The sequence below is a fragment of the Rhamphochromis longiceps genome, linkage group LG10 (genome assembly GCF_057381845.1).
Source record: "Rhamphochromis longiceps isolate RC_006_pf linkage group LG10, R_longiceps_female_GT1.1, whole genome shotgun sequence".
In the NCBI taxonomy this organism is placed as follows: Eukaryota; Metazoa; Chordata; class Actinopteri; order Cichliformes; family Cichlidae; genus Rhamphochromis; species Rhamphochromis longiceps.
The window spans coordinates 3,087,445-3,112,105 of NC_140566.1; the positions used below are offsets into that span (position 1 = coordinate 3,087,445).

The 24,661-nt window shown below is 42.7% G+C and overlaps 1 protein-coding gene across 1 annotated transcript in view; it reads left to right on the plus strand.

Moving 5' to 3' along the window:
• The window catches only part of uvrag (UV radiation resistance associated gene), a 98,035-nt gene that overhangs the window by 32,930 nt on the left and 40,444 nt on the right, over positions 1-24,661 (plus strand). Inside the window, exons 10-13 of the mRNA XM_085419857.1 lie at positions 694-781; positions 2,627-2,687; positions 5,260-5,425; positions 15,451-15,526. Coding sequence (XP_085275983.1) covers positions 694-781; positions 2,627-2,687; positions 5,260-5,425; positions 15,451-15,526 — 391 coding nt within the window. The remainder of the gene's footprint in view (positions 1-693; positions 782-2,626; positions 2,688-5,259; positions 5,426-15,450; positions 15,527-24,661) is intronic.

The window sequence follows — 24,661 nt, forward strand, 5'->3', positions numbered from 1 at the left end:
TCTACAGTGGCCACCGATTATGCACAATCTGCAGTCCAATAGCATCTAGTGGTGAGATTTTACACACATTAATGGAAGAACGTAGAGGTATCTGCATGAAATGCTTTGGTATTATCCACACTGATCCACAAGTAGAGGCATGAGTTTAAAATGCGAACAGACTCACTTAAATGCAAGCATACACATTTAGAGAGTATTCATACAAAGGCATCCAGTCATGTTCATGACTTTTAACTATAAAAGTTCAGGTAACAACATTTTAAATGCAAAAAAATGAAAAGGGGAATCGTGGTAGGTTTCACTTAGCTCCACAGCTTCCTTTAGTTTCAGTCTGTGTCACCTCGGAGCTATACGCATAGGTCAAAGACTAAAACCTGGATAACAGCCATTAAGAATGATTTTTCCTAGTGGCCATAGACAGACCCTGCATTACTAAAAAGGACTGACCTGTAATGACAATTTTGAACAGTACATTGTCACATGAAGAGAGAGGAGAAAACCCCCAGATCATGCTATTTTTGTTCCTTTTTTTTCCCAACATTAAACTGCCATATTATACTGCATCTTTTGTCTTGATCCCTTTTATATAGGCAGTAGCTGTCAGGCCTTTAAGGCTTTAATTGGGACCCTGTCCTCCCTCTGATTTTCATCTGTTCCCATCTCTTTAACTGACCTCTGCTCTGTCTCCATCAGAGAGCAGTTCCTCAAGTCCAACGCCCAGCTCACCTTCCGTTGTCGTCAGCTCCTCTCTGAGCTTTCCTACATCTACCCCATCGATGTGGTGAGTTGGGCAACTGCAGAGAAATATCTGGTTACAAATGTAAGACTTTGGTAAAGCACAGATGCAGGAGGGGGTTATATACAGTGGGGCAAAAAAGTATTTAGTCAGCCACCGATTGTGCAAGTTCCCCCACTTAAAATGATGACAGAGGTCAGTAATTTGCACCAGAGGTACACTTCAACTGTGAGAGACAGAATGTGAAAAAAAAATCCATGAATCCACATGGTAGGATTTGTAAAGAATTTATTCGTAAATCAGGGTGGAAAATAAGTATTTGGTCAATAACAAAAATACAACTCAATACTTTGTAACATAACCTTTGTTGGCAATAACAGAGGTCAAACGTTTACTATGGGTCTTTACCAGGTTTGCACACACAGTAGCTGGTATTTTGGCCCATTCCTCCATGCAGATCTTCTCGAGAGCAGTGATGTTTTGGGGCTGTCGCCGAGCAACACGGACTTTCAACTCCCGCCACAGATTTTCTATGGGGTTGAGGTCTGGAGACTGGCTAGGCCACTCCAGGACTTTCAAATGCTTCTTACGGAGCCACTCCTTTGTTGCCCGGGCGGTGTGTTTCGGATCATTGTCATGTTGGAAGACCCAGCCTCGTTTCATCTTCAAAGTTCTCACTGATGGAAGGAGGTTTTGGCTCAAAATCTCACGATACATGGCCCCATTCATTCTGTCCTTAACACGGATCAGTCGTCCTGTCCCCTTGGCAGAAAAACAGCCCCATAGCATGATGTTTCCACCCCCATGCTTCACAGTAGGTATGGTGTTCTTGGGATGCAACTCAGTATTCTTCTTCCTCCAAACACGACGAGTTGAGTTTATACCAAAAAGTTCTACTTTGGTTTCATCTGACCACATGACATTCTCCCAATCCTCTGCTGTATCATCCATGTGCTCTCTGGCAAACTTCAGACGGGCCTGGACATGCACTGGCTTCAGCAGCGGAACACGTCTGGCACTGCGGGATTTGATTCCCTGCCGTTGTAGTGTGTTACTGATGGTGACCTTTGTTACTTTGGTCCCAGCTCTCTGCAGGTCATTCACCAGGTCCCCCCGTGTGGTTCTGGGATCTTTGCTCACCGTTCTCATGATCATTTTGACCCCACGGGATGAGATCTTGTGTGGAGCCCCAGATCGTGGGAGATTATCAGTGGTCTTGTACGTCTTCCATTTTCTGATGATTGCTCCCACAGTTGATTTTTTCACACCAAGCTGCTTGCCTATTGTAGATTCACTCTTCCCAGTCTGGTGCAGGTCTACAATACTTTTCCTGGTGTCCTTCGAAAGCTCTTTGGTCTTGGCCATGGCGGAGTTTGGAGTCTGACTGTTTGAGGCTGTGGACAGGTGTCTTTTATACAGATGATGAGTTCAAACAGGTGCCATTCATACAGGTAACGAGTGGGGGACAGAAAAGCTTCTTACAGAAGACGTTACAGGTCTGTGAGAGCCAGAGATTTTCCTTGTTTGAGGTGACCAAATACTTATTTTCCACCCTAATTTACGAATAAATTCTTTACAAATCCTACCATGTGGATTCATGGATTTTTTTTTTCACATTCTGTCTCTCACAGTTGAAGTGTACCTCTGGTGCAAATTACTGACCTCTGTCATCATTTTAAGTGGGGGAACTTGCACAATCGGTGGCTGACTAAATACTTTTTTGCCCCAGTGTAGTGTGTGCAGCGATTTCCATGTTTATTCCAAAGATAAATTTAGTTTGTATACTAACTGAATGATTTTAGGCCCGTCCCTCTGCCGGCTGATTATGGATCTGTTGCTGATGTCCAGTTGCTCTGTCCTTCATGTGAAAGCTCTTCTTTAAATCCACAGACCAATCAGTCGGATTATGTCATCTGTGGAGTGAAGCTGCCAAACTCGGAAGACTTTCAAGGTAATTGATTATGTGCCTGCCCGCCTATTTAAGTGTTACAGGAGGATAAGTGGTATGCTGTGCAAATGTTTTGTCTTGCATTCGACGCTTGTGGTTAGATGCAGATGTCGTGAAGTGAAGCAATCTAACATTTTACTGAAGGATAAATGAAGGCTGATGATTTCATAGACAGTTATCTATGATATCATAGTTTTGGCTATTGCAGATGGCAATTTTGCAAAAAGCTATTACTGTTAAGGTACCATAACCTTTGTCGTACTGTGCACGAATGCGATAATTGATAGTTTGTCATTTTCATACATAAAGGGCATAATGACATAATTGTAGCCTAAATGAGGGGAGAATAGCTGTAGAAGCTGCAGATGATTGATATTCCCATTCACTCGGTCTGCTCAGTTGAAATCACAGTACACCCACTGCTGCACGTCTCGTCTTGTGCATGACATCAGTGATCAAATTAACAGAGACATGCACAAGTAAGCCTCAAAAGAGGAGCACGAACTACGCATGGAGTGCGCCATGTCAAAAGGAGGAAGACTGCTCCATACTGATCTAATTACGATCAGTTATAGAGGGCAATGAGAGTTTCTGCAGGGAATTGTTGATTTGGTCGTTTTGCCCTGATGAGATGCAGCGTGGTTAGTTTGCATTCTTGCTGATCTCTTGCTGGTAGCTGTTGGAGCTGTTCACTGCCACCACATTCTAAGAGAGTCTTGTCACAAGATGGTTTTTATCCGGTTCTACCGGAAAAGAGCCACAAAAACCACATGGTATGGTATAAAAGACACATTAGTGAACTGCGGGGCATTAAAAAAGTTGTCAGCAGGCACATTCGCACACAATGCTCCCGTTATGAGCTTGGTGGGGAAGGTTGGAGTAAAGGTCGCATCGTATGTGTCGTGACAAATTGGATTTGCAGTCACAGCAAGAGAAATGTGATGACTGTATGACCTCTTAATAGTTGGGGGATGAGAATTGAATGGGTTTCTGAATGCTGAGCTTTGGTCAGGACCACTTGTCCAACACAGGGAACACAACCTCCACTGTCCACGCCGCATTCTCGGGCTCCCCTTCCTCACAGCTGGTGAAACCCAGCAAGCCTCTGAGGCCGTAATTCAGCAACACTAGCCTCGACTCCTCCGCTCCCTGCTGCCGCTCCCCACCTGTTAACATCTTTTACATACACAGTAGAGATGGGCAGCCATTACTTGTTCTCAATTTAAAATTTGACACACAGACCGAATCCTGTTTTCTCTCAGTTTTAGATGATCGATCGGTCCTTTCAGACACATCTATAAAAGTGCGAGCATGAACCACAGCCCTGAAGTCATCTGTTACCGGTGTGAGGCTAAAGTGAGGCAGATTAAATTTAATACTGATTCAAAAGGAAAACGATGTACTGCATGTGTTGTCAGTCAGGACAGATGGAGAAACATGGACTGCCCACCTCCACTTTACTCATTTCTCTTCATTTCTCTTTAGTCTTCTGCAGTTAGAGGTCTCAGAGTCCAGAGCTGTCTGTGTGTCAAAGCCGGTTTGAAAAAGCCTGCAGGGGAGGAATATTTCACATCAGAGCCCAGGATTAGGGTTAGTTGGCGTCCTAATCCTGTAGAGAGTCAAGGTGGACATTGAAGCCCATCCATGTTTCACGTTTACCCCAAAGCCTTCCCTGTGAGCTCAGCCTCATGAGGTATCTGCAGGCTCCATTAGCACCCAGAGGTGTCACTTAAACTTGTGTCCTTCAGTTGACCTGATATTCCTCGGGGGCAGGAAGTCGTTCTCTCCATGGGCTTTAACCCTTTGGACTGAAAAGACAGGAAGGACAGTGATATAATCCAGGGGTTCTGTGCTAAGTTGAAAAACACACATTTTGAGCCAAAGAGCCTACCACTCTGTTGCCATAGTTTATTATTTCAAAGCATTAAGATAAAAACCACAGTGATTTTAAGTCTTAGCCTCGAGCAGTGTCCTTCTGAGAATGTGAAACCACTTTGTGTTTTGTCTTGAAACAATTTCTCGTGCTTACAGTGAGTTGGTTTGCAGTTTCTTTCCCAGTCCGTCAAATGTTCACGGAGGCATCCAGTTTTCCACACTAACAGATATTTGGACTCGGAGGGGTTAGCTGTACGTGATGCTTTTGCTTCTTAAGCACATATCACAGAGAATTTGGGAATCTCAGCGCAGCCAGTGTTTTTTGGTACTGTGTGCTGTGCCACGTACTGCAACGCATTAAAAACATGAATGCGACTACTCTCCTTCCAGCAAATACTTTGTTACCAAGTTATCTTTAGCTGGATGTTCGTACAGTTTGGGGGTCATAAGATGTAGACAAACAGCCCTGACATTGACTGTATGCTTTGAGGTTTTCACCATAATAAAATGTTACTATTTTGACTCAGTTTTCATTGAGTGAGATTCTTAAACACTTTGGTTTATAATAATAATAATAATAATATACCAAAGTAATAATAACTAAAAGGCGCACTTAACAACTGAGCAGGAAACGTCTCATTTGTGACCAAACCTTAAATATGTGATAAGCAGAGCATCTTTTTCACTTTGTGTCCTGCAGCAAAGGATGATGGGAGCATAGCAGTCGCCTTGGGTTACACAGCACACCTGGTCCTCATGATCTCATGCTTCCTGCAGATCCCTCTTAGGTATCCGGTGATCCACAAGGGTTCACGCTCTTCTATCAAGGACACCATCACTGACAGACTCACTGAGAAAGAGAGAGAGTAAGTACCCTTTACAAACACACCTAATATTAGCAAAAACCTGAAATATCCACATCACAAATGCTGAGCTCTCTTTCTTACTGTACGATCTGTACATATAGTATACAGCACTGCGCAAAAGTCTCGAGCCACTCCTCACGTCTTTGTATTTTTCTAGTGTAATTTATTTAAAATATGCAAACGTGCAAAGAAATCCATATAAAGCAAAAACAGAATTTGTACAATTCTAACGAGGTTGGGAGTCAACATTTGGCACGAGCACGTTTATTCGGCTGCAGTGAAACTGAGGAAATCCAATTCTCTCAAAAAACAAGGAAAATAAAATTTGTTAGAGGAAACATGCGAACCAGACACGGGGAAGAAGTGGTGGATAATTCAGTGAGCTGACTGACAGCACGCAGACAAAATATAGACTGAGCAAGGTGAACTCAATCAGACAGTAACAAGGGCGAGACGAGAACAAAAGGAGGAAGTCAAAAGGCAGGAAGACACACATGGGAATGATCTCCAAAATAATACAGAAAGAAAGAGAGACCAATAACAAAGTCGCACAGACAGGGCGATCAACGAAGACACAGAAAAAGGAAAAACAGCAAAGTTACAGCAGAACAGCGACAGTGATGTTTGGGACATTTCTTCTTATTCCAACGTTGCCCTTTTATGAACGAGATCAGCTCAGCAGATGGATGAAAATAAGCCATCTGTTTCTCATGGAGGGTCCTTCAAATAAATTGCTTCTCTCTGCAAAGTCAGAATCATCACATTATCATATGCATCCAGACTTTGAAGAAAGCAGTTGATGTAAATTGCCGTGAATAAAACAGAGGGAATAAAGTCTGACTTTCTTCTCTCAAGAAGAATGAATGTTGTTTACTTTGTGAATATGTAAATGTACAGATTTAAACTGTGACACTCTGATAAATGAAGCGCTTTTACTGTGAAATCCACCATTTAGACTTTACTGCAGTTTGAGCAGAGTCCATGCCTCCCATTGCAGATGAGACTGGCTGTTAAATTTACTCTGTTGCAAACAAACTCTTTTTGTGTTGTGCTCCTGGACGGGAAAAATATTTATGCTTTTTGCCATCTAAAACTGTGCAAATCATTCTCTTCTTTCTTTCCTTTCCTTTTGCCGCTGCTGCACAAGCACTGGTTATTTGTATTAGTATTAGTATTAGTATTTCTTTACTCCAACACCAGTAGATTTTTTTGACTGTGCGGTCGGTGCTGGTCTCTAACTCAACAAAAGCCTTTAACATTTGTAACATTTCAACATTGTTAACAAGAATGTTTTATTGGAAAAACATCACAACGTTCCAAAGTATTGTTTAAAGTGATTGTCACCACCATTGGAACCAGCTGCATCACACTTTCAGCAGTCTCCTCAAACCTACGGAGCCACAATGAATACGTGGAAGTTTTATTAAAGTTGGTAAATTACCAGCCTTGAGGCTTTAGATTTCCTACAGATGATAAATTCAACTTTCCACGCGGTAGTATCCATGGATTTGTTACCAAGTTTTTACAGTTGTTACAGCTTTGAGGTGGCTGTAGCCCAGGAGGTAGAGCAGGTTATCTACAAATAGGAAGGTTGGTAGTTCAATCCCTGAGTGTTCCCTTTCTGCGTGGGATACTAACCCTTATGCAACCATCTGACTGTGAATGTCTGCAAATGATGGATAGAAGATCTGCAGATATCTTAAGCCAAAGTTTCTGCGTCTCAGGTGGAAAGTGTTGGATCAGTGAATCCTGCTGCAGACCTCATTGCTTGAGTCTTTGGCCTTAATGTTAGCATGCATCACTGTAACAGTGCATGCAGCATGTAGAGTATGTGACAGAGAATAAGGAACCACAATCGTCACCTTTATTTACTGAATCGACTGGTTTGTGTGCTGAATCTAGCCCGATCGTGTTGCACAGCGGTTTGTGTGGACCTGTGCTTCTTAGCTGTGTTTGACTAAAACAGCGTTTTGGGGTTTTTTTTTCGTCCACCCCCCGAGTTGAGTTTGAATTTCTCAAACACAACACAGATTTGGTAGTCATGAGCTCCACACGAGTGCATCAGTGCACAATCACACACAGACCACACAGTAGTGTCAGTAGGCCGTTTTGACGGCTGTGTTGGCTTCTTGATTCAGACGCGCGTCCAAATCTGAAATACTGTTCTGATTTGGAAATGACTGCTGAACAAAAACCTCAGTATGGATACTTGTTGTTTCACGTTAACACATGCATAGCTGGTCGGTGAAGAAAGCGCCTGAGTCGTCCCTCGAAGTTGTTTTGTTTTGCCTATGGTAGCAACTGGGTTTACTCAGGTGTTCACAGGGAACAGACTGTAAATCACACAGCAGCCTTTCACAGTCATACCCTACGGTTGTAACCACTTTGCTTCCTACCTTCGCCACATTGTATCTTTTTTTTTTTTTTACATTTCTTTTTGTTCAGTCACGATGTTGACACAGAGCGTGACAAATGATAAACTGATCTGGGGGTTTGCCAGGACCCTTTGTGTTAGTCAGGAAGCACAGAGGAGCAGCAACGGCTAATGTGATGAAATTATTATTTGTGTGTGTTATGCTCTTGTAACTATGCATCAAGTCAGAAAAATAATGTAAAAAATGAGAAGCAAAAAACCCCTCTCTGTTATGATAATTGCACACTCGGGACACACGCGCTCAGGAATGTACATACGTACTGACATTCCACACGAAGGCCTTCCAATACGTGACCGGCGTGGAGCGAGATTTGGCTGTAGTGCTGCTGATGGCCGTGGATGTCGCACTTTATTATAGAGTATGATGAAGTCCACAGTCTTGCTTATGCTCATCAGCTCTTTACCTGTTGCCTCCTGGTTGATATCGGTGGAATATTTCAGTCAATGATCAGATGTTTGTTGTTTCTGGATTAATTTTGATGCCATCATTTTGTCTCGTGTTGCGATGCTGAACAGAGGCACTGTGGGAGAATTCATTGAAATACTCATCTGCAATAATTTTGCAGGAAAGCACCTATAAATTATTACTGCTTTTGCATTAAGCATTGCCCGTGCCTTTCAGTCACACAACGTGAATGGCTCAGTCGCTGTTATGTAGTTGACTGCAAATGAATACACATGGCCGCCAAAAATACTGGCTTTGTTTTGTCTTTACATGTCTGCAGTGGAGGCACGCGTGTGGAGCTGATGTCGCTGAGCACTGCCTCTTTCACATCCACATGTCACATAAAAAGAGGAAAGCATTGTGTGGAGCCGAAACAATTCAGTGGCTTAACACGTCAAGACAATAGAGAGACTCCCTGTGAGTTGCGTTACTCGTTTCCAGTCCTACCAAGCGTGTTTACACCAGCATCCGTCAACAACCTGTGGCGTCCATGGATATCGCAAAGACACAACAGTCCAACTTTGCTCTTTACCGCGTGGGGCCATGCACTCCAGCAAACCCCACCCCCTGCACACGTTAATGACTGCTGAGGCCCCAGTGGGCTGCAGACATACAACAAAATGATGTGTGGGGAGATGGAAAGCACCCAGCCGGGCTCTGAAAGTTTACAAAAAAGGGGCAATTAAAGTGTCGGAAAAGGCCGGCTAGTGGTGATAAGTTAGGTGGTGTGCGATCAGCTTCAGGATTAGCAAAGCCACTTTTAATAGCGTGCACATAGACACTTGGAGGTGTCTTGGTTGCACCTTCTGCTGTTAAATGATAATTGCACTTACTTGGCTTTCCCTAAACGGCTAGTTTTACTATGTGAGCCATGTTTGTAGTTCTCATCTCAGTCTCAACATCTTCATTCATTCTCTACTGCAGCATATTATAACTAGTGTGAGTCCAGATTACAGATATACTCTGTTAGCAGAAAATCCTGCTCCTTAAGCCGTTAAGAGCGACGGCCGGAGCTGAGCAAGAACATTTTTCTATTGTCGCTGTTAATTTAAATGTTACAAGAAGCAGAGCTTTAGTTTGGTGAGAGAAGAATCTGAAAATATTTTACCTTGTGAGTTTGTTACCTCATTCTTTTCCTCCTGTGGGTTAAAACAACAATAATAGTTTTATTACAAAGACCAAAATATTTTAGTCCAAGAAAATCAGACGAGGCCTCTGTTGCTCTGAACTGTGTTAAACTCCAACACTGGGCAAAGGCCAGAGTTTGAATCTGGCCCCGCAACAGTGTTTGAAAGCAGGGTGTGGAATATGACTGGACTGTTTAACGACAAGTACAATTTGACCTTTTCAGGGATCGCTGTCCTCTGGGTCAGAGATGTTCTCAAAAATTGTTGGACTTTTAACATGTTGCACCCACATTTGGACTCGTGTTGAGCACAGCTCCAGAGTTGCTGATTGCGAGGGGGAGAAGGAGGGAGATGTGATCCAGATGTCCCGCATTTGATTGAGACCAGAGCCTGGCCATTAAAAAAACACGAACTGAGTCATATAGTTGTTCAACCAAAGCACTGGAGCGCATCAGCTTTTTTCTTTTAAACTATCGCTGGTTAGAGAAAAGTCGATGTAAGTGGGATTTACGCATCGCTGCTCGCTTCAAATTTAAAAGACAGAGCTGCTGCCAGGGAAGGGATACCAGCTGAAGACGAGAGGAACCTGCGAACACCAAGAAAAGCGGTCATTGTTCCAGGCCTCCAGCGGTTTCATGCCTCTTAACATGGACTATGTGAAGAGGAGAGGAGTGGGAATAACCCCCCCGCTGCTCTGCCTGCCTGAAGCTGCACAGCAGTGACAAGACAAAGCAGTGTGAGGCTAAACACCCGGTTTACAGGGTGACCTACGTTACTGGGAAGCATGCACGCCCACGAGAGGAGAGTAACTTTTTATTGTTCCATTTAAGTTGTTTCAGGATCAGTAAATAAGTTAAAAGAGCAGTTCACCCAAACGATTTAATAAAAAGGAAAACAGTATGCACCCCTGGTGGCTATTTTGCAAATGGAGTGGTTTCATTTTCTCCTGCACTTAAGCTCATTCAGTGCAGATGAAGAGAATGACAGTTAGTCCTCCTCTAGATTCTCACTACAGTTTAAATGTGTTGGAGATTTCGTGCATTTTAAATTGCTTGTGTTGTTTTCCAGGATGAAACGAGTGTCCTGTCCAGTATAAAACGACACTGGGCTCCACAGTGACAGAAACAAGTAAACACATTCTCTTGGTATTATAGAATAAATGTTGTGGTTTCGCTGGTGTGATACGCACATGTTCTGTAGTGGTTCGGTTGCATAGTTGCTGTGTTCTTCATACGAGAGATGAATGAGGCGATCAACTGGGAAGCCATGAGGGCTTAAATCAAATTTGAGAATGGCTCATTATTTAGGTACGTACGTCAACTACAAAGGCACCCGAGGACTGGACAGAGTGTTTACTTGTCTTCTGAGGTTTTCTGTCATATCGCTCAAGGCCAAAGGCAGGATTGGTATGTTTTTAATGGCTCTGAAGAAGTCAGTGAGGCTCCTCTAGGTTGACAGCTGAGTTGCGTAAGCAGCCCTTCATCTTGGTGTCCTGCTGCTGTGAAGCCTATACAAGCACTTTTTATCCATTCTTCATTAAAAAGTTAATAAAAAGCATCTGTGCTGCATGTGTGATAGTTTTTTGTTTTTGCCACACGTCTGCAGAGATGCTCGTCTGTCTGATGGAGCTGCCACAGTGCTGGGAAGTTCGATAAAGTGCAAGTGGTGTTCATCGTCATACACGATATAACATTTTGGACTGGTGCGATGGTCAGCTCCCCTTGAGAAAACAAGGGAGCTGAAGAAGACAGAAGGAAACGGGGAAAGAGGAGTGTGTGGGGGTTGGGTGCCGGGGTCAGCAGACCCCTGGATATTCTTAAGAGCCGTGATGAAAACCCAGTGTGACAGAGCAAGCAGCCACCACATCACTCAGGAGACGCCTTAACGGCGTTGACCAAGATGGTGAAATGGTTATGCCGGGGTCTTAAGTGCAGCAGTGGTCATTAAAATAGCATTCAGTGACAGATGCTCAGTGTAATCATTTCTCAGATATTGGAAATTACAGCTCCCGGTGATTTATAGAGTAACCGCTGCCATCAGATCTTTAACAGTTGCAAGGCAGGTGTAGGTTGTTTTTCTTTTTTTTCTTTTTAAAGCAAGTCCAAATGATTTATGGTCCCCTGGCATTTGAAATTGCACATTAAAGACATTGTGAAACTTACAAGCAGCCCACACCACCATTTAAATACCGGCCAAGCCTCGGCTCCGGCATGTGAGCCAGATCTGTTGTTTTGCACATTTGGAGTATTAATTAGAATGTCTAAACAGGCAAGCCAACACATGTGGACACTTCAGCCAGTGTATACATTTCAGCGGGTCAGTCAGTCAGTCACTAGGAGCCTTCCCACCATATTCTCATGAACCGCGCTAAAGCTACGCTCGACCACCCACCTGCATAGCTGTGTCTTCCTTATGTTCCTCCGTTTCATCCAGTGGACTCGGAAGGGGAGTGAGAGCAGTCGTGTACCAGAAAATGCTTAAATATACAGACTTTGTAGGTTTGCCCTGTGACCTTGTGGCCCCAGTTCTCGAATTGGCTGCTTTTAATGCTTTTAACAAGGTGTCTATAGAGACATCGCAATTTTGACAGAAAGAAAACAGAGCTCAGATGGACTCGGTGCCCTCTATTTTAGCTTTGTTATTGTTGTAAAATCTCCAGAAGTCAATGGTTGTTTTAAACAGGCTTGTACATCTTTGTGCTGCAGGAACATTTCCTCACTGCGCAAATCGCCCACAAATGTGGTCGTTTAACTATAAAAAACGTCATGTGCTGCTGACACCTGCTAGCAGGCCCCAGAGTACAGTACAGGCAGACGGTGCAGAGACACTGGTCGTGCATCAACCACAGATGAAAGCATTATAAGTCAGCCTGCTATTAAAAGATCCCTGAACAGAAATAAAAGGCAGGACAAGGAGTGAGTTTAAAAAGAAATGGACAGGAAGAGAGAGAGCAGCGAGCCTTCCTTTGCTTCATCCCATCGTTGTAACTACGTGTTTATTGGTTGTTTCCTTCATTTAACAAGAGTCCCAGCTTTATATTTGAAGGCTGTCTGTGGATAAAGGCTGTCTAGACCCTGCAGTTAAAACGCTGGCAGGCTGGGGGCATTCATATAAAACCCGGGGACTTTCCTGTAAGATACTGCTTTTGTCTTTTTTAATGTCGTGGCTCCACACTTATTAATTACATATTTTCAGGTCTACACCCAGAGCCAGCACTTGCACATTAACTATGCTGTGGTTGGGATGCTCTTTAGATGAGAAGGAAAGAGAAGTGCATTTTATTTTTTTTATTTTTTTGCAGGGGGAAGAAATGTGACAGATTTACGTCTGCCCTCAAATCACTGTTATTCTTTGTCATCTTTTTTTTTTTTTTTTTGTCTGTCCGGTGCATCCAGAGTTGAATATTAGCTAAATGAAAGCAGATTTCATGTTTCAGTAATCAGTCTTTTGAATGCACCCTTAAGTGAGTGGGCGTGTTGATTACGGCGCCTGTCGTTTTCAGTTTGCTGTGTTAGTTTCATAGACGAGGGGAGCGGGAGAGGGATGTGCTGACGGAAGAAACTGCCTGATCAAGGAAAGTGAAGAAATGTGCGGAGGCCTTCTGGGAAAGAGATGATTTGATTTGATTTGATTTACATGTAAAACACAATTAAACAAAAGAACCACGTACATTGTTTAGTGCAGAGGACTGTTTCAGTTTATGTTGCCGGCTGAGTGATTAAAAACGGCGTCCGGCCTCCTCATACTCGTATGTCTCTCACAGACACGTCATTTAGATTTTTCCTGCTGTAGCAGAGATAATGGCAATGGCAGTCTGTTCTCAAGGGCTGTTATTTCATACAGCGATTTCCTTTTTACTCTGGAACGAAACACAGCAAATAAGAACAAACCATTGAACGCTGGTGTTTCTGTTTGATTTCTCAAGTCATCCACACTTAACGGGTTCTTTGTTTGCCCGACCACTCCACCGGCTTTTATTAAACTGTGCTCGCCGCTCTTTGTGTACTCTCGCTGACGGACAAACAAACGGCAATAATTAAAAGTGCTCTCTAGCTGAAGTTCTCCTTCAGCGCCTCCTCCCCTCGACTCGATCCTCCCCGCCGCTGCGGTGTAATAATATATTTGGCGTTACGGGACGTCCCCGTGAGGAATTCCTGGTGTTTGGTGAACCAGAGTCTCTCTGCAGTGTGATTTCAGACACAGCGGACAGCAGTCATTAATCACCGCACTGTACAGGAGTGTGCGTGGTGCGTTTGTGTGTGTTGAAGGTAGCTTTGTTTCCCTTTCAGTCATGCTCATCAGCAAACAAATCCTATCTGTTTTTGGGGAAGTGATGTTGGCTCTGCCAGCAGTGCACAGGGAATGCCTGTTGTGCTGTTCTTCCTCTCCCTGTTAGTTATTTCCGAATGCTGAGATATGACCTCTGGCGTGTCGCCTTCTCCGCGGGGCCTTGGCTGCATGTCGGCGATACGGAGGTCTAACGAGCGACGGGCTGTGTGGCCCTCGGGCTACACCGGCACTTTTTCTTTGCCAGACTTTTGCAGCAACATCCTGTTAAATTTCATTTTCGGGGCTGCAAAGATCTCCATGTGTTCGAGGTTTACTTCTCAACCTTCCCGGATCTGCAGTGCGATGCGTGAGTGAGGAGGTGTTTACAGTGAACCCTGCAGTCAGAATGTTGTCTGACATGTCCAGACAGCCGCAGATATGATGTAAAGCAAACTTTCAGGATGTGGATAAAAGCCAAATAAAAGAGAGAGAGCTGTTAAAAATCCCTTAGTTCTGTATGTTCTTGTTATCGAGAGGAAATGCTAAAACACAAATGTCATACAGTGAAATCTGGACGTATAATATCCTATAAGCTGCAGAGTTTCTGCTGTATTTTTCTACTTTATTCCTGCACAGGATTAAGATCACCTCTGACCTCCCTGTGGCACACACACGGGAATACTATCCAGTAGATGAGAAGCAATTAGTCACAGTGAGTGTGTATTGTAGGTTTTTTAATTCTTTTACTTTTCCACCTTATTCTTTTAGTAAAGAAAAACATTTACACCTCAAGTGAAATTTCTAAAGCACAAGCTTTATTCATTTTTATCTTTACAACCTTGTTTATATTTGACTTGGCCTCTTATCAGCTCAACATGTAACATCTCAACTCTGCTGATGAATGTCATGAGCCAGAAAACGCTAAAACTCCAAAGTTCACTCATATTTCCTCCCACGTTGCTTCAGCGTTTGGGTGAGAGGTTAAGAGCAGACTTGGGGTTAGGTTCCTCCAAAGGTAAAGGTGAAGAATTTTGAAGGGCTCTTCAGATAAAGCTCTGATATGAATGTAGTCCCTGAAAGTATTCACAGGTTTGAGTATGTGTGTGTTTGCTCAGAGTAAATCCCTGCTTATTCTGTGGAGCTCGTTTCTCATCATGCTGAAGCCTCCTCAGTGGGAGATCAGGAGGCATAAGCACTTAATGACTGAAAGGGATGAGTCCGGCCTTAACATCCCCAACCGTATCTCTCTGCATGTCAGCGTATTCACCTCACTACCCCACGCCAGCACCCAAGGGCATCTCCCGGATCTCCTTTATGAGCATTCCCTGCATGTCCTACCTAAGACATGCGACTGGCGCCGATAGGACTTTCCCACCATGCTGAAAAGAAAATTTGTTCCTGTTCAGGGGCGGATAAACACGTTGTTTGGACGCCTCTGCTGTTTGATATTTCAGTTTAGCGCCGTACGGAGGTGGCATCTGTGGGAAGGGATCATAGACTCAGACTTCGATTCCTGAGCAATCTGCAAGTATCACCCAATGTAAACACTGCCGGCTACATTATCGGACACTTTCAACAATGCGAGTCAAATCGTTCCTGTGGCGAAGCCAGAGAGAACGAGGTAGATGGAAGTGTAGTATATTTTGATGTGTAATATGGATATAATGTAGCCGGCTTGCAGACGTTCTCTGACTGGATCACAAACAGTAAAATCCTCTTTAAGTGTTTCTTTTTCTTCTGCATTTCACAGATTCCCTTTGTACCCCAGAGGAGAGCGGTTTCATTTTGAATATGGCGTCTACTTACTCAACAAGAACATCGCCCAGGTAATCCATTGCATGCACACGCGCTAAACATGTTTGACGACATTTTAGACTTGAAAACTTATTTAAAAATCATACTAATTTGTAACTGTAAGTTGTCCTGCAGTTTCTAAAAGTTGCTAGTACCGAGTGCAGCGTCTCGTCCATTAACCTCCTAAGACCCGAACTCTTCCACGGCAGCAATTTTAATTTCTCTTTGATATTTCGGCACATTGGGGCCCGATGAATGTAAAAACAAAGAATTACCAGATTTTTTTTTTTTTTACCTTATTTTTGTTTTTAAGAAAAATAAGAGCGACATATGAGGATATTCGTTTAAAATTTTGATAGAACAGTAGCAGGATAATGTCCTCGTAAGTGGATATCAGGCCCTTGTAGAGCAAAATTGAGTATTTTGGTCTAAATAAGCCAAAATGTGATGTCCACATATGTGGACGCAGGTCCTAGGAGGTTAAGTTTCACAATACGGCGTTCAGTGTGTCGAGACCTGCTGTTGACATACAGGTGTTAATACATTTACACTCTGCCATCACTATAAAGGATGATGATATTATATCGGTCTCATGTCGTCAAATTGTCTCATGAAAACAACAAAACCATTGTGTATTAATCCATTGCAACACCTGCAGACTTCCCCAGTCTGTGTGTTGCTCCAGGAACATCTGGTTGGTCATTAAAAAGCTTGATTGTTATTAATGGAGGTGTTAGTCATAAAGAAATTCCTGAAACAGCTGTAAAAGCCTTTTAGTCAGGCTTAATTTAAATATTAGTAAGTGCTGAATTATTGCAATCTATGTGGACTAATGTGGAATGAAGTTTTTACGCCCTTGATGTAAAAGTAATGAATGATGCTGTTAGTCAGTTGAAGAGACAGACATGCAAAGCTCACAACACTCATCGACTCATTAACACTTTTAAATTAGCGCCAATTTACAAGTGTTAATCTGTGATCGTTACCTCTGCCAAGGAAGTTATGTAATGGATTCAGTTTGTGTTTGTTAGCAGGGTTACTCAAAGTTATGGATGATTTGCATGGAAATTTTACCAGATGTGCAATTTTGGAATCGAGCTGCGTGTAGATCCAGGAATAATTTATAATTCCAGGATAGGATGAAACTGGTTTTTGATGTCATATCTCACATGTCAAATTGGACGTTGTGTAAAAGTAAAAACAGAATGAGATGAGTTGCTAATCTCATAAACCCATATTTGATTACCAGTCGAACATGGAAAACATTTCAGATGTTTTTAACTATTAGCTCATTTTAAATTTAGTGGCAGCAGCAGTAGGGCTGTTCGATATAACCATATATATCGGATGACGATATAAAAACGTCTACCGTTTCATTTTACGCTATCGTTTGTTTCGTGGTGTCGCAAAATAAACTGTTTACAGCAATATTTTTTCATTATTTTGATGGTCACTGTAGTGGGTATATTCATTTATTAAAGTTCTCTCTTTCTCTTATATTTAATAGAACCTGTTTTTATGCGTTGTCGTTAGCAACAGCGACGGTAAAACCTTCGCGTGTCCGCTTGTTTATGTTCCACATAAACCTTTCACAATAAAGCTCAAGATCCTGTTGAGACTTTTCAAAATAAACTGAATCACGTGAAAGAGCAGATTATTTACGGATGAGAAGTAAAAAAGAGCCGCCAGGTGCTAAAAAATAAAGCTTAGACTCAAACGTTAGAACAGGCTTTTCCCCGCAGCACGCCGTGTAATAAATACTCACAAAGAAAACGGCGCCGTTACAACTTATGTCTAAAAATGTATCGTTTCATGCATCGGTTACAACACTCGACTCCAGCTACACGACACCCAGCTGGAAACACTTCACGCAAGTCGAGCTGCCCGAGATTCACAGAATTTACAGAAAATATTAAATTTGTGATTTATATCGTTATCGGACGATAGCTGTTTTATATCGGGATATGAGATTCTGGTCGTATCGCACAGCCCTAGCAGCAGGTCTCAAATTTGGGATGGAAAATAAGAGCCACTGAAAACAAACAGCTGAAAGAACATTTTGCAACGAATTGGTTGAATTTGCAGCAGCTCAGTAACAAGATTTGCTATAAAGAGCATCTTACAGAGGCGGTTTTTCAATAATCAGAGGTTCATTATTTTGCAGTACAAAGTAATATTTTGAGGACTTTGAATATCATCATCTATTTTTGTTTGATGATCTGAAACATGCAAGTGTGGAAAAAACAGCTTAAATCTTTATATGTGACTGTATATACTTAATAGCAGGAACAATTTATTTTTGGATTTGGTCTTTTCATGTGATCTGTTGAACTCTTGACCCGTCTCGGTTTATTGAAGTACGTTTAATGTGTTGACCTTAGTTACGCCCTCCAGTTATCCTCGAGTCATTTGGCACCGACTTTTAACAGTTTGCGTTCCACTCCCTGTTTTCCTCCTCGTTCGGCCGAGGATGACGGAGCTCTCCACCTCTTAACTGGGCCACTCGCTCTAACAGGTGGCTCACTTCAGAACGCGGCGCACTGGGAGGTTTCAGTGTTAATGCTACACCACGAGCTTCTAGCCAGCAATAAAATCTGCCATCTTTCCAACAGCATCCAAGAATAAGAAAATAAGTGAGATAAGAAAACATTTTAGACGGCAAAAGAAAATAAGTGCTGTCTAAAACCACTAAATGGAATTCACTGGTTTTACCGTGTCATGTAGCTAAATGATGATTTGTGTCTCATGATTTCAGAAGGGAAGCTATTATTCACGTTAATAGCAGAATGCACATTGTTAGGTCAGTGTTCTTTGTTGATTAATGCCAAACTAATCCAGCACTCATAACATCACTGCTTGTCAGTCTAAGCGATCTCTTGTCAAAGGTGAAATATTTGCTGGGCTGAGGTTTGTATTTTTCTCTGGATTTTACTGTTTTGTAATAACTGTCAGGGCTAAACACACATGCACATGTTCGAGCACTCACATATGTGCACAGTCATGCATTCACAATCGCAAAGCCTTGGAAAAGTTTGCAGTAAAGCTCAGATGAACATATACAAGTATGCAAGTTTGTGTGCAGGATGTCTTATGTTCTGGTGTTGTATCGTAGGTGGATTCAAATTGACTGGAAGATCATTTGGTGTGCAATCATCTCAGTTTAGTTTTTTTTATCAGAGCCACACATCAGCTTTGTTTCACCAGGCTCAACCACATAGTGACATCAGATGCAGCACAGCATGCTCTCTCCTGCTGAAAGTTTAATTTGCCCACTGATTGAAGGCACATGCAAGGATGGCTTGGCTGCAGGAGAAATATTCCTAATCGAAATCAGCTTATCCGTAATGCAGATATTGTCAAGTAATATTGTTGAATTTGTCGGTTCAAAATGTGGCAGTGATTCATAGAGAGGTCTTTTTGGGATTTCAAGAGTAAAGCGTATTCTTTAGACACATTCCTTTTGTAATGATGAAACTGGCCTTATATATGGTGCTTCAAAGGAATCTGGTCCACTGCAGAGGAACAATGAGTTCCAGACAGCTGGACATCCTCACCAGTGTCCATGAAACCAATGCAGAAAGATTCAAATTAAAGGTTTGAATCCAGATGGAAGCCTTCAGCTACAGCACAGGTGGGTACATGTGCAGAGTGCACGATAACTTTGTAAAAAGAATCTGTGGAATGATGAATTAATAAAAAGGCGGCACGCCTGCTATTTGCCGATATGCAATGCTCGCAAAGCCTCATCTGTGCAGTAACAGAATTCGCTACACAATAAGTGTAAGCCTTGCATGTAGATTCCCAAGTTCTCTTTGCTGCTGTGGCCTCTTGTTTAGGAGAGATCCAAACACTTTGTCTTTGCTTTGTTGACCTTGAGAAATGTGCCTCTAGCAGCTCAGAGGAGCGTTACTATTTTTACAGGATAAAATTTCAGCTTTCGTTCAAAGCACTTTATTATACATTCCATGTGTGCGTCTCCACATTATGGATGAGTTATCAGCTTGACTCCAGAGCAGTATGGTTGTGCCACATGAGTAGTCCAGCTCGATGCTGCGATTGTTTAAAACCTGAAAAAACTGAAGAAGTGGTAAACATGTCACAGTCAATAAAATGCAACGCTCCACAAACGGAGCTTCTTCCTCCCAGTTTGGCTGATTTCTGAACTCCACATTAAGTTGTTCACTTCTCTGAATGTAAGCTATCAGTTTTGTGGTCTCGCATCACAAAATTTCAGGGTTTAGGACTTAATCCCGGGAAATGCAGGCTTAACTCGTATGTAATGTCTCCTTTAAATCTAATTAGAAGTCATTAACTGTGATTGTCAAGCACTTTATCAGCTGGCTGACTTTGACTTTTTACTTTTACTGCTCTATGTTTCCTGTCGAGGTTCTTATTGGGGCTTTTACTGGGAAATGGCTCATTTATTGACCCTACACTTTAAGCTGTGGTTTTCTCTGGCTAATATTATTTTCAAACAGACGGCTTTTCTAGTTGCAGCAGAGAGTCATTATTGAGATTGCGGTTTTTAAATTTTTCTTTGTGTCTTTGGAGGCCTCCTTGTTTTGAATCAGCCACGTTAAGCAGTCATGCACAGCTTGTCCAAAGTCTGGCTTTGCAGACAAGCAGAGGTCTGGTTTCACAGCAGGCCCGACTGAAGGTCTGATTGGCTGCTTTGGTGGTGACTGGACGCTGGGTGGGATACATTAGCTGTCAGTCTACTATTAAATTGCCTTGTGCGGCCGTGTTTGAAAGTGATACCGTCGAAGCTGGCCAAGGATCTGTGCCGTAGCGGGGCGACCCTTCTTTGATGTGGCAGAGGGGAACGTTTGCTCCTATTGGGATGGAGAAGATGCACTGAGCATCCTGGACGTCAGCTGATAACAGGCTCCTGTGCTGCTCGTTCAGCTTAATTTGTTTGAGGATAAGAAGTTTAAAAACAAAAGGCTTTGAGGAATGTTCGGGCTAAAGTCCAGCTATTCTCCCCAATTCCCTCTTTTATTTCTTGTGTAATCAGAAAATATTGCAAAATTTGCAACGCTTGAGTGAGTCACAAATGTTTGTTTGGAAACTTTGCCTTTTTTGTTAACATGTATGTTTTCTTTTATTCCAAACTGAGCCGATCCCCAAACCTCAGCGTTTGGAGAGGATGTGAGAAGAGTTTTTCTCTCTTTGCTTGGCTGTTACATGAATGAATTACATGAGTTTTTTTAATAGTATGTAAGTGGGCCTGATGTATCCATCTACAGGGAGGCATAAGTGTTAAAGTCTGCCTCTCATCTATACACAGAAAAACCCACCGAGTTAGGGTGGCTGAGTGGAGCGGCTTATTGTCATGTGCTGCGTTTCCAGATTGCCAGCTTTATCCGCCATGCTCTGTTTTTGGGAAACAGGCATGTGGGGCTTATTAGATGACAACTGATGCTACACGAAGGAGCCATGCTTTCAACAGGAAGAGGTCAACACAACAGCTAGTTCTCAGACTCAGTGCTTGGTGTATCATATTTTGTGGGCCTCAGGCACAGGAAACCAAGTATTGGGATTTAAAACACTTTAAATCTGTTGCAGCCCAAGCAGGTCACCCCGGGGTTCACCTTTATTTCTGTCTACAGGAGAAAGTCGCTTGTATTCTTCCACCTGCCAAGTCTCTGGGCAATTTCACACCATGGTCTAAAGGCAGAGTGCCATAGCGGTGGTCTGGGGCATACGTCAGAGCGCCTGCTGTCATTAAGAGCGGCAACTGTGGCTCCATAAAACACAGCTATGACTCATGGGGGAGCCTACTGCATTTAGTGGTTAGTGGAGGTGGCAGCAAGCGCAACACGAGCTGGTTGGCTGGAGGTATTCTTGGTGCAGCTCCTTTGGAAAGGTTGTTTAAAATTACAGCGGTATACAAGAGTTGGTGTTTACAGTTGGATGATGGGAACGAGGCTCACAGCAAGCTGATTCTGCTTCATTCATATATGCTGTCACCTAGTGTGAGTTCCTTAACTTTGGATAAATAGTGAAATGGGAGATTTAATACTAAATATATTCTAAAAACATGTCAAACTAATTTTCAAAGTTAAGGATTATGAACATAAATCAGAGCATACAGTGTTGCGGTTGTGTTGTATGGTCACTCAGCCCCTAATAGTGAAATTTATATTTTGCTTATCTCAACCATCCACAGCGAGCGTGTTTGGATAAAATACAACAGGGGAAATTGTCCTTTTTCCCTCACAGACGCCGCTGAAACCAAAGTTAGTCAGAAGTCTGACAGATTTGTAAATAAAATGTGAGCTGGCAGGAAACTGGTCTCGTTTTGCCATCCTAAAAAAGAACATGGAAACGTTACTGTGTCTCTTCAGCTTATGGTGAGGTGTGCGCAGGGAAACCCTTTGACCTGATCGGCTCTTTTGTTCATTGTTGCTCTTCTCTCATTCATCTCTGTTCAGTTCCCATGCTCCAGTCCAAGCTTTAGACCCTCCATCTCTTTGCCTCTGTGACAGAGTTTTTGACCCCAAGTCACAAGAGATGGGACAAAATCTTGGCATAGCCCTCTGCTGCCATTAGCTCATGTGATTGCGCTTCGATAAAAACCATATGACCCACTCAAAGACACGCAGAAAGTGAGCATTGCACAGCTCCCTTCCACCTCATAACTCCCCTCCACCTCAGACTGAGTTGTCACGATGGTTAAAATTCTCCATGGGAAACTATCTCCAGCTATTACCTTATTTTCTTTAGTATTGCACATGTTGGAGATGGTACAGGTCGATGGCTGACCGGGTTTTCCCTTTAAAGAAACAATGGGTGGACCGTATTTGCTCACGAACTCAGTTTTTCCATAGTTGACATTCCTCCGAACAGTTTTGTGTTTACTCCGTCTGCCAGCCTGTGATTCAGAGGTGGTGGTATACAATGACTGATTGTTTAGTAGTCACATGTAAATGATCAAAATGTGTGTTCTTGCTGCCCACTTTTATGTTTGTGTGTATGTATAGTGTAAATGCAGGGATTCTAATTTCAGTTTTTTGCCACATCTTGCAACATCTCCTCAAACAAACTGAATAAAGTAGCAGTGGAACCCAGATCCCGAGCTTACTTTGAGGCTTTCACGTTTATAAAGAAAAACAAAGAAAAACAGACAACGTTTGGCAGCGATTTATCTTTCAGTTTCCGAGGCACTGCTTACACAAGAAAAGTCCTCCTGTATCCGGCCTTATCTGCAGTATTTATCCTTTTTTTTTCGCCTCTGCACAGCTCAGATTCCCTTGAATGAGAGCAGAAACTGGATCTTCAGCCTGTTTCTCCAAAGGCTCTTTCTGAGAATTTGGAAGCGTTTTAGACGAAACTATTCTGTTTCCCTCAGAAATCCGTTGGTGTTTCTCTCCTCATCCAGCTATGACTTTGCGGTTTATGACTCACTTTTTGGTGCGTACCAGAGAACATTCCCAAAAGCAAAAAGAAATCTAGGAAGAGAAACGGCCGATTACATCTGCACTGTCGCCCCCTCCACCCAAAACAACAGCGATCATTCTCCGGTCCGGCTGCCTCAGTGCAGACCTCATCTCAACAAAAAGAGCCCTCGATGTTCAGCAATCGTAACGCAGCCCACTGTATGCTGTTTGTTTACCTGAACCCTGGACCGCGGCTCTCCAGGCTCTGCCACCATTTTTACTCTGGAACAGACGGAGCCTGGAAGTAATCAGACCATTTCAACTGCCGGCTGCCACTCATTGTCTTCATCATTCCATAACGGCCACATCCGCTTTCTATTTCAAAGGCATTAATATGATACAACAGATAATGGGCAGGACAGGCACCGGAGTACACAGCTCTAAATCAATCGCGTATCCGTCACTTTCACCTTAACAGGAAAGAAGAAATGAGGTACTAGGTGACGTTCTGTTTTAGGCCATAAACGTGCCTGTTCTCCTCCAGGCTGGTGAGCAAGAGCTTGAAACGCTAAGCTTTGAGCATCATCTCCCACGTGGCCACATGCTATACAAATGTTGGATAATCATCCGCTCGTATCTAATAGAGGAGAAGTTATTGAGCCAAAGTTTAACAATGTGTTATGCATTTAAAGGCCATTAAGGTGCCACTTTTAACAACATGTCTTTACTTCACTTCATTATTCTACTTTGTTTATCACATTTCAAGTGAGAAATTCTTGCTGGCAGCTTATAAGCAGGTTCAGTTGAGAGCTGCATAGATTGTATAATGAAATTGCCAACAGGCCGAGCTGAAGCGAAAAGGTCGAGTCTGTAACCTGCACTGCTCCGTGATCTCATTTGGATTGTGCTTTGTGTGTGAGGGACAGATAATATATGAATTATAACAAGAACAGGGTGTTTGCAATTTTGTGTGAAACAATGCAGATTGTAGTTAAATTGTTGCGCTTTCATGTTGTGTCAGACAGAAACAACTTTGGATTATTGGAGCGACTGCCTGTGTTGGGTTTTATTTTTATTTTTTGGGCACATTTAATTTGTATTATGATAAAAAATCTTTACTCACCCTCCTAGTTGAATGACTCGGATTACTTAGAAAACATTTGATTAGCATTAATCCATCAAGGTAATCGATATATTGATCGAACACTCGTAGGAGTAAGGTGTAACACATCGTCTGAATGTTTCACCTTCTGAATTGAAAGCATTTGAATAAAATGAAGTTAATGATGTGGGAAGAGTCCAAAGGTCACATGAAAGGTTTCTAACCAAACTTTAACTTTTTGTCTGTTACATTTATGTGTGCGTGTTCCTGCATGTCTGTAAAAAGGAAGCAGCTATATTCACGGCTGCCGTCTTGGACCAAACTGAACGGATGTTTTGCCGCATGAATTGGGAGCTGCTAGCGGTCTATCTGCAGGAGATGTGAAACTTGATCATCTCACTGCTACAGAACCGGAAGAACAGCTACTGAGAAATTACACCAGTTCTTCTGATGTTTGGAGTAGAGGCTGTGGGGGAAGCTCCTTTGTGGATTAGTTGTTCTGCGTTTCTCTGGAAAGCCATATTCAAGCTATCCATTAACCAACGCCAGACTTTAATGTACACCCCTCTTTGCCCTTGGGTTTTCGTAGCCTTACTGTGTGGTCCCTATTTTCCATCACAAACTTTTGTTGTTAGCTACAGCTTGCATCCACTGCCACTTATTGGCCAGAGAGAGTTGTTGGCGGG